Raw genomic sequence first — 10,925 nt, 5'->3', positions numbered from 1 at the left:
TTCTTTGGGTGGTAAATAGTAGGTATTTATTGGAAATGGAAAAAAAAAAAAAGTACCTGGACTATTGCATTTAATCATGTATTGTAATTGTGTTACTCTACCTTTTTGCATCAGAGACAGATATACAATGAACATTCAGTTATCACAGATTGCACACTAGATAGTAATTCTTCAGGCCTTTTACATAACCACCAAAGAACAGATATTGGATTCCGCAGTATAGTACAAACGTCCACAATCAATCCAGTCTTAGCCAGTTATCTTCAAATTTACTTCTGTTGCTGTACAAATAATCGGCCGTTACTAGGGCTTACAAGTTAATAACAGGACAAAAAAATATACATTGCACTGACACAAAAAGTCAGCTGTGTTAATAGTCATGCAACAAGTAACCAAACTTGCTGAAATTAAAAATACTTTCTAAAAACAGTTTTAACGGCATAAATATTTTATACACAGTTCATTTACCAAAACAAAATGTATTTCAATGATACAAAGCAAAAAATAAGTTTCTACCAACTTTATACATAAGAAAGTGCAAAATAACTTATCTAGAGTGTTTTGCTATTATCCAGACGGACGGCTGCTATGGACAGCTATTTTCCTCTTCCGAAGCAGGACGTTACGGTTGCGCATTACACGCAGACGTTAGAATGGAGGGGGGCGGGGGCAGACAAATGAACTACACAGATCAGGCAGGAGCCTTGTGAGGTACTCTCCGAGAAGGGACACAGACCACGTGAAGGTGGGTGTACATGCTGAGAACAGGTGTTGGTAAACCAATGTACACGAAACACAGAAAGACATCAGGAGAAACGATTAGTTTGTGTACGTGAGTGTACTTGCATGTGTGAGTGATTTGTGATGTCTGCATCAGAAAGCAAAAAGAAAAGAAACCCCACTGAATGGAACAGTTGCCCACAGCACCAGCTGCCAGAGGAAATACTATCATGAGGGTTTTGGTTTCCACCTTCTAGATATGGAAGTTGTGTCGGAAAGTTTAAAAGTGTTCATCCCATAGAACTTCATATTACATAGAGGAATAACCTTTAAGTAACTACATTACACACATTCATATATTCAAGTCTTTAAAGAACACCTCTGCCATTGGGTTTGGGGTAAACATGGTTCATAGACACAAGGAGGACGCTTCTTTTAAAAAGTGTAGAATAACACTGCTACAACTCATCTATAGGGCCGGACAAGGGCAAAGCCCACGACTATGTGATAGCACAATTCCTGCCACTGTTGAACATCCAGCATTATTTATTAGAATTGAAGATGGTGGGTCCGGGGTGGGGGAGGATCACGGGGAAGAGTTAAGACACAGGAAGGAAAACAGAACACAACTTTTCTTCAAGTTAAAGTATTAATGCCAATAATCCTTTTATTAACAAGTATTTGAAGTTTTAGAAATGGAAGTGTATTAATCAATTTTGATATGTAATCATAAATAGACGGTAGGCTCAAACCTAGGTAAATAAAGGGTTAAATTTAGTAAGCATAAGGCACTAAAGCAGCCTTTATATTTTCTCTTGGAGACCTAGTTATCAGGAAGAACAAATTTGTTCTTAAGCTGGTTTCAGCCCATTAGGTACAAGATTACTATTGTACCAATGCCTATTTTTGAATGCATGTGCATATATGTGCATTTTAGTGCATAAGTGTGCCTGTCACCAGGGCCTAAAGATGGAAAGTTGGGAAAGCCGAAGCCACTGTCCCTTGTATGACACCTCCAGGAGGGTGTGAAGGCCTGTCCTTCCTTGCTTGGGCCATAAATAAGTCTACATTTTTTCAAATCACAGGGCTTTTAGAATTGTTCATAATATCACTAAATATCTGAAAATGTTAAAATCTAGATTAACTGTTTCATTTGTTTTTTATATATATGTGTATATATATATATATTTATATATATGTACATAACACACATTTAAAAAAATCCCACCACCAAAGCCTTTTTTTTCTGTAAACTAAACTTCTCTCTTAAGCCCCAACCAGCTTTAGTCTCCCTGGATTTGTGTGTTCTGTATCCAACTAGTAGAACAAATTAAATAACTAAATATTAAAATACTGTAATTATATTCATAGCAAAAACAAAAAAATAGACATTGATACAGTATAAATCTCACTGTTTTCAGGTAGATGGCATTAAATGGTAAAGATTAATTATAAGCAGTTCTGACATGATCCAGTTTTACAACAAGGTTTATATGTTAATTCTGTACACTTTTTTCATTTTTTACCCTTTTTTGAAAATAAGCTATAGTAGAACATTAGTGTCACCGAAGACACATCCTTATTATGTTCTATGCAAGAGAAGCTAATGTGGATTACATGCAAATCTATCTCCATTAGTTGAGGCGGGGCAGTCTCCTACATCACTGGTCACCTGACCGCCACCGTGCAATGCTCAGAAGGGGACACTATGGCCACGTGGCAGTCCACAGAGGAGTTTACGGGGGTCTTAGGACACTGGAACAACACTGAGGTGGTGAGAAGCCAGGAGCAAGATGCCCAGATATTTCCAGGGTATCTTACGGCAGGACTCTTAGTCTCCCACACGGTTTCCTAAAGAAGGTCCGCATTGTTTTGGTTACTAGCCTAGTTTAAGTGGAGATACTGTGGGCAACTTGAAAGAAAGGACATCGGGCACACAGGCTGGGCTGGAAAGGGGGAAGAAAAGACCACAGATAATGTCTTTGAGGATTTAAAAAACATATTTATCATTAATTTGTGAGAGATGTCAGACAAACCATAAGTAGCTCACTGAGTTAGTGGTTTAGTTTGAAGTCTCATGTTACAGACAGTTAAGTCCTTATTTAGAAAAAAAAAAAAAGGCCTTTATACCTATTTACAATATACACAGTTACTTGCAAAGAAGTCAGATTTACAACCATTTTCTAAAAGCCTTTTTTTGTTGGTGGTGGTTTTTCCAAATAAGGATGAGTAGATCTATAAAAATGAGACGCAAGAAAAGACAGTAAGTGAGGATTTTCTCTTGGAGACAGCTACTGGTAACAGGGAGAATCGGACACTGGGAAAGTCGCTCCTAGGAACCACCTCCTGTTGTTCTTGTGCTGTTCCCCCGAACAGTGTCCGCCCCGCTGCTGCACTCTACACCCGTTTATTCACTGATTCCTTTGAATTCGACACTTCAAACACGTGGTATGAAGAGAGGCGTAAACGGAGACTGCTTCGATGCCCTCCGAGCTGTGAGCCGTGACCGGGGAATCAGGAAGGGGGTCTACAGACCGTGATCAGCAACCAGCTTGTGGAATCTTCAACAATTCCGAGGCCCGTCCTCCGAACCCCTCTCATGCTGTAGGTTATAGTAACAGTTCTGACACACGCGCACCGGCGATGAGATTTTCAAGCGTTTGATCTCCGACTGAAACCGACTGCACCTAAAAGAAAAGCAAAATCAAGTAGTTACAGGTCCTCGCCACACAAGTGTGGTCACTGGGCCGAGAAACACAAACTTAGAAGTTGAACAGAAAGCTGGCACCGTAATGCCCAAGACACAGAAGTATAATGCCAGAAGAATGCCGAAGACATACAGGTTCGTGGTGTGTGGCTCACCCGGGACCAGAAAAAACACCATATTATTTGTTTCAGTGTATGAGGAAAAGTAGTATTAAACCAAGGCAAGCTCTCTATGTGACTGAAGTGAATTTTTTTTTTAAAGGCAAGATTTCCCTACAGGATGAAGCCAAAAGATCTGAACAGCTGTGAGCCCATTCTTCCCATGCGGGACAGGCTCTCAGGCCCTGTAAACTTGGGAGAAATGTCAACGTCTTTACTCAGAGCTTAACTTTTTTCTCTTGGCAGAAGATTTACTACTCGTTTTGAAAGACTCTTTGGTCACTATCAAGTTCCTCTGGGCCTTTAAACACTGTTTGATCTACCCCCTGGTGATTTCTTGAACAGTAGTTTGGGTTTTCTGTCTGGTCCAAATGTTCTTATTTTCTGTTTATCTTGATAGAATTCCTTGAAGTAGACCCTACTTAAGAGGTGTTCAAATTCTTTAAAAAATATTCCTCTTCCTGGAATAAAGCCGGGTGTGACCTTGGATGTGGCATTTAACCACTTTAAGCTTGCCTTTTCGTGAGACCGAAACAGAAAATTATTTTCCTCCAGTGATCTACCAGTAAAGGTGTCCAGAGGAAAAACAAAGTGTCACCAGCTTAAGGGGTTTAAAGGGCTGTTCTTAGACCTGGGACTCTGATGACAGCCCCAGAAGTTCTGACAAACTGTCGGGAAACCTAGGGGGCTCAGTTGGTTAAATGTCCAACTCTTGATTTCGGCTCAGGTCACAAGACCAACCCCCACATTGGGCTCTGCGCTGGGCGTGGAGCCAGCTTAAGACTCTCTCTCTCCCTTTCTCCCTCCCCACTGCTCACACACTCTCTCTCTCTCAACAAAAAGGAAGTGCTGACAAACTCTCCTAACACCTGAGGGACACAAAGAACGTGGGCAGGGCTCTGCTCTGCCTTCTGTGTCTGCTCTACCAAAATCAATCACTGTGGGGTTCGTTTTTTAAATACAGCCTCCACCGGACATCTGAGAGCAATGCGTAATTTAAAGCATTATCTACCCTTAAATAGTATTTGGAAAGTTAAAACATGACAAGGAATAATGTGTGCCAGTGCACATATGGGGGTGTTACTATCAAAAATTACTAGATTATTAGGTTTTGTAGAGTGGGCCTCTCAAAGCACAGAACCCTGAGACAGAATCCTCTGCCAACCTCACAGAAAGTCCCATAAGGAAAGGCTGACACCAACAATCTGTCTACCTCATCTTGAATTGGACTTCCCAGGAAAAAGGTTTAAGACAGTAATCTGGAGAGTAAAAAAAAAACACTACAATAACATCTTTTACTGAACACCTATATTGCCAGACTTTACACTTGGTGTTTTATAAAATTCACACACATGATTTCACTGTTCTCTCAGCATCTCTATGAGGAGAGGTATAATTATGCACATTTTACGGATAAAAAAACAGGCCTAGAGAGGGTCAGTAACGTGCCTGAGATGACACAATGGACAGGAACCCAGGGAGCATCTGATCAGTATATACCAAGGACCACACCATTTCCAATACGCTGGTGCCCACGAGACCTCAGTAACCAGCTCAGAAACAATCACACAGCTCATGATTCTGTGAAAGTATTTCTAGAGTTAAGCAGTGTCAGCATTAGAGAGTGCTGCCTGTGGGGTCCTTTCCGTGGTCTGCCACAGAACAAGAGGACTGTACACACATGTGTGGGACCACAGTTTGGAAAGACAGCATCCAGATTAACAGTGGGGGACAACAGACTCCCCACACAAGGGAATTAAAACAGGTCCTCACTACAAAACATACCTCCAGATACACTCTAAGTGTATTTGGACCCAAAGACCTAAGTGTGAAAAACAAAACCCTGAACCTCATAAAAGAAAATATGCAAAGCTGTCTTTACGGTCACAGGGAACGATTTCTTAAGCCACAAAAAAGCAAAAATCACAAGAAGTAAGAGACCTATGTGCCAGAAAAAACATATATAAAGTGAAAATGCAAGCCACAGACCAGCAGAAGTTATCTGCAAGCTGTAGAAAAGACAAAGAATTAGAACCCAGAGTAAATAAAGAACTCCTCAAGTACAGGGGGAAAAAATACAGCAAACCTAAAAGGAAAATGGGCCATGTTACCCAAGAGCAAACTCAAACAGCCAAGAAGCCAATGCTCAGCTGTTCCACATCAGCTGCGCTAAGAGTTACAACAGCAAGTGACGCAGCTCCCGGTCCAGCTGGAGTGAGCACGGGTGGCAGTCCCTGGCCCGCAGAGCTGGGAGACCCTGCCCAGCCAGCCCGGGATGGTGACAAGCAGCACCGGTTCCTGAGACCCATCTGACAGCATCTATGGCAGCTCAGTTTGTGATCTGTCAGCTCTAGTCGGAGCTCCCTCCTCTTGGATGCTCTAGCTCACCTCTCGGGAGGGCGTTTGTTAGGGTGTGTCCTGTAGCCCCGGTCAGACACTGGGAATGTGCACCAGTCCCCTAGGAGTCCACCAAAAGGGAAGTGGATGAATTCTGACACATTCACACAAAAGACAGATGAAAACAGCTACGTGGAGTTTTACTCAACAGTGTTGAGTAAAAAAAAAAAAAAAAAGGAAGTTACAGGAGGTACAGACAGCATGCTGTATTTGTGTAAAACGGAAACCCCACGGAACAATACTGCACTACTGTTTATGGAGACAACACACACTCAGAGTAGAAGACTTGGAGGGGAGAGGAGAGGGGTGAGGACACACAACCACAATGTTTTATAAGCAAACACAGTGGAACAGCAGCACCTCCCTGTTCTGAGTTACGCAGGACCAGGTGTCTGGGTTGATTCTTTCCTTATTTTTCAATAGGACAGAAGTAGTTCACAGTTGTGATAAAAGAACAAGGGGAAAGTAAAGGCTGGTTTAGAGCATCACGGCACTGTGTGCTGGGGACCCCGGAGCACAGGAGGAGCTCTGTGCAGGGGTGTAATCCACATCTCAGGGGCCAGGCCCATAGAAATTCAAAACACTGGCATCTCATCTTACTTCTGGCAGAAGAGCTGGCCGCAGTTCCTGCAATGGTGCCGTCTCTCTGTCAGAGAAAACCGCACGGAGCAGCCGGAACAGCTGTCTCCTCCTTCATCCTTCACCCAGTGGTCAGCAGCAGAGCGACCGGGCTGGTCACTCACAGACCAGCTGAACACTCGGCCTCGACTGTCACCAACGAGGATCCTGCTGTGATCCCTGCAGGAGACACAACACAACCCACGGAGTCACCTTGGGGAAGGCCGCCACAGAGCCACATGGCTGAAGAGCGCCCCCGTCACTCTGGAGATTCTGCAGGTTTCCGTGGACGTGTGTGCTGGGGTGGGGGTCTGTGTGTGTGAGGAGACAAAAATAGAACCGAGCCCGAATTTACACTCTCTGGATCAAATCTCGCTGTAACCTCGAAGAACAGAGATTTTAAACTCCATGCACTGCCTTCTTCTGCTGACTGGCCTGTTCAAGCAATGTGTGGTACCGCAAATGAAATGTTTCCCCAAATGCTTCCCCAAATGGATGTGTGGACCAGGGCTAAGCAAGTGACTCCTTGGGGCGGGGCGGGGGAAGGGTACAGCTGGCAAGGTCGGGCACTTACTTGGAGACACCCAGGGCGGTGATCTCTGCGGGGTGTGCATTGTCCTTCCGATCAAAGGCCGTGTGCATAGTTAGCTTGCTCCTGAACACCAGCTGCCGTTCCCACCGGTACCCTGGAGAGCAAAAGGGCAAGACAGGACACCCTGAAGTGGGAGAAGCCGGCATTCGGTAGGCGTGCCCTCATACGGTGGCCTCGCAAGCTAGGGGTTGCAACATCCAGTTAGAGCAGCTCACCCTGTCCCAGCAGCCGCTGCCTTGACGGCAGGCGAAGCAGTGCTTAACACCAGTCATGGGCCGGGTCAGAACGCCCCGTTCGAAAAGACTGGGGAAATGTCCAACCCAAGAAGACAGAATCTCTCCCACTGAGAACCATGCCTCTAACTCTCTAACAGGCAAAGCTACCCATACAGACAGTTTAGTTTATTTACTTATCTGTAATTAGTAACTTGCCCATTTTTGAAAGTGTTCATGGTTTGGGAAGGAAGGAAGTTTTTGGTGGGAGGTGTTTTTAGAAATGCCCAATGTACAGCAGACACCACTGTGGGGTAAGAAACTGAAGAGGCCTGTGGGTGGCTGACGTAGGTCACAGGGATGGAGTACAGGGGGCATGGGGTGCTGGGAGAATGACAGCCCACTGCCTCACTCCACCAGCCCTCATGTCACCCACAAGGAGCAACAAAATGACCGGACTTCAAATTACCGGGCTTCAGTCTGCTGTAATTCCGCACTTCCATGGGGTTGGGGTGAGGGTGGTTAAGGGGACCCTGCAGATGGGCTCTGGTCTGGCCCTCTGAATAGTTCACAAATATGAAGCCGTCCTTCTCATCCAGGCTGAGCTGGTCGGACCAGCGCCTAGAGTCATCGGAGCCGCTGTCGGTGCACCAGACGGCCGCTGCTCGGCAGGAAGCCGCCCGGGGCCTGTGGCTGCTGCTGCTGGGCTGACTGGGCACGTCCTTGGGGTCCTGGCTGGTGCTCTGCTCATCTGCTTCCGAATCGCTGCTGTCCTCATCCTGGGCTTCCTGCCCTGGGTAATGCACGGGGAGAAAGAGGAGACAAACACACACATTATGGTTAGACCCAGCTTTGTCCTACTGCTGCTTTTCTTCTATAAGTTAAGACACGATACGCACAGCATTTTAAACTAAGTAGAACAATATTAAAAAAAAAAAAAAACAAAAAAAACCCCCAGAATTTTCAGCTAGATTACATATAGCAAAAAGGAAAAACAAAACAAAACAACCCCCCCCCCCAAGGAATTTCTGAGTTTAAAGAAAGCTTTGGCCAAAATTCTTAGGTTGACATTCCTGCTTTACCATCTGGCCCAAACCTGCCTTTGCAAAATTATCAGCGCCTGCCGCATGCTCCCTACCACAGTTCAGCTGGCTGGCGCCGACTTTGTTCTCCACGGAGTCCTGCTCCCACTCACGGGGAAGGCTGCTCGTGTGGCTGGCCCTACTAGACCCCTCTTACAAATCTCGTGTTCCCATGTTACCCGTCTCTCAAGGCACAGCTCCAACACTGTTTTCTCTAGAATCTTACCTGGTGCCTACAGTTGAAAGGAATTCCCACTCTTCTGGACTCCTTAAACAGTTGCACGCCTCTCGTGTCTGAGTTTGCCCACCCAAACTATTACTTTTGGACAATCTTTCTACAAGACAGTGGTCAGCTTGAGAGAAGGGGCCCCAAGCACAGTGCCTTCCATGTGGCAGTCAGTATAAATGACAATGTAGATGAATCAATTATTGATGAAAGCTTTAGTCTATTGATGTGGGGTTTTCCCTTCTTCCCATTGTTATTACGCATTTCCTCAACCCAACTCCCTACTCTCTTGCAATAGAGTCTGCTGGAGAGAAAATTTATAAGAAATAAATATATAGAATTAGAAAAAAAGAAAAGTAGGAACAAGTGTACAGGTACCAGCTCACTCTAAGTATTTTTTTAGCAAGAGAAATTACTTAGTTTGCCTTCCTTGTACTAACACTAGTAGTCTAGTTAGCTAATTTTTTTTCATCTCAGTGGCTTATGACCACGAAATTTAAGGTCTTCATTGATGAGCAGTCTTAGAAATGGCTTTCATTTCCGCTGAACCACTGGCTTGCCTTTCTTTTCACCCAGGTAACTGCCTTCGAGCCCTGCCAGTCCTATGCTGTCCAAAGCCAACCCTTCTCTGTGGGCTGCTCTCCCCTCTGCCACTTCTATCAAACTCTGTCCATGATATGAATATATAAGAAGAAAAAAGACATACCAGTATCTCCTTCCTAAATGTGACCACTCTACCTTATTCATCTCATCTTCTGCCATTACTCACTTAAACCTTTGTTCAAGGAAAGGGCAGACTTCTCCTAGGACTGCTTAATCCACTGTCTGATGCCCAACAGGTAACCCCCAAATACTAATGGAAGTGAATTGGATTTTTATGTCCCCAAACACCCAGATGACCTTTTTAGTGGAGCTGCAATGGACTATGCAGAAACTTACATGCACTAAGGTACTATAAGCATTAAAACACCCTGCCCATTGGATCACTTCTGTTTTCTGGCAACTGAAGTAGAAACTATTTTCGGCTTACAAAGAGAAGTGATTTATGCCTTTCTGATAATAAGTCCTTTCCCTCATATCATCAAACTCAAGTGGAATTCTCAGTGTACAAAAGTTAATCACAAAGAAACAATCTGAAGGTCAAAGTTAAAACCCTGTTCCTCTCGGTTTAGAACTAATCGTTTTAAATCAAAGGGGGTAACGTTTCTGGAGATGAGCAACCCAGAGCAGATCTCAGCCTGGGTTTATGGCACGGCTTCTAGTTACTCTGTATAGCAATCATCCATCTCTGTATTCTTTGGAAAATCTTTAAGGGTTGCACAAAAAACAGGTAATAATAAGAGTACAGAGCACTAAGCTTCAGTCTGAATAAAAGCCCTTTTCCAAAGGCAGGACTAGGGTGGGGATTCTGGTCTGCCTCCGTGAATACCTTACAAACATGATGCCAGCCTGTCACAAAGACTGAACCTGAAGTGACAAGCACAACAGATGTGGGACTGGGGCCGTCCGACTTGTCCACCCCTGCGCCCTCCAGGTGTGCTCTGTATTTTCTGAAGTGAAAGCGTGAGCCTCTGGTACCCCAGGAAGCCAGTGGTTGTATTAGCCCTACTAGGATGAGAAAGCCAAGCACTGATACTAGCACACCACGTACTACCTGGTGAGCTGGCCAAGTCGCGGGGTGCCTACCCCACAACCTCCCGTGCTGGGGGGCAGTCGTACCTCTGACAGCCACACTTGACTTTAGGCCACGGTTTATGCTATTTGATGTGAGTTTATCCACAGTGACTTTAAACAAACAAACAAACAAGAAATATGAAAACTATAGAATAATTAGAAAGTATCCAATACCTATTTGTGCTTCCGGACAGTCTTCCTGCATTTCTAGGACTTCAACAGGTTCAGGAGCTGGTGTCTCAGGAACTTGCAAAAATTCCATTCTCCAAAACTGAATTTAAGTTAAGTATGAAAATAAAAAAGTTAAGCTGCTTAAAGAAACAATTTACATGTGACTGGATGAAGATGATCTCTTGGGGTTAAACAGTGTCTATGTCTTATGTCTAATTAAATTTCCCTCTTGAAAACTGTGGGAGAGAACTATGCTCCCAAACTGGGTTCCTTGAGATGTTGATGGGTGTTTCGTGGTGGAGGGAAAAGGATTGTGGTCAAGTAAATTGGAACAACATGGTTCAACTTACTGGTTGAACACTTACTTC

The 10,925-nt window shown here is 44.3% G+C and overlaps 1 protein-coding gene across 3 annotated transcripts in view; it reads right to left on the bottom strand.

Annotated features, from left to right (window-relative positions):
• Window positions 1–10: 10 nt before the first annotated feature.
• LOC111154820 (WD repeat and FYVE domain containing 3) overlaps window positions 11–10,925 on the bottom strand; it is a 243,510-nt gene continuing 232,595 nt past the window's right edge. For all 3 annotated transcript variants that reach the window (XM_022514747.1, XM_022514756.1, XM_022514763.1), the window contains 5 exons: window positions 10,561–10,657; window positions 7,874–8,197; window positions 7,175–7,286; window positions 6,583–6,780; window positions 11–3,407 (listed from right to left, as the gene is read on the bottom strand). In XM_022514747.1, coding sequence (XP_022370455.1) covers window positions 3,284–3,407; window positions 6,583–6,780; window positions 7,175–7,286; window positions 7,874–8,197; window positions 10,561–10,657 — 855 coding nt within the window. In that variant the 3' untranslated portion in view covers window positions 11–3,283. The remainder of the gene's footprint in view (window positions 3,408–6,582; window positions 6,781–7,174; window positions 7,287–7,873; window positions 8,198–10,560; window positions 10,658–10,925) is intronic.

The sequence above is a fragment of the Enhydra lutris genome, unplaced genomic scaffold, assembly GCF_002288905.1.
Source record: "Enhydra lutris kenyoni isolate GAN:26980312 unplaced genomic scaffold, ASM228890v2 scaffoldscaffold3, whole genome shotgun sequence".
Lineage (NCBI taxonomy): Eukaryota > Metazoa > Chordata > Mammalia > Carnivora > Mustelidae > Enhydra > Enhydra lutris.
This window is presented reverse-complemented; position numbering and strand designations above follow the sequence as displayed.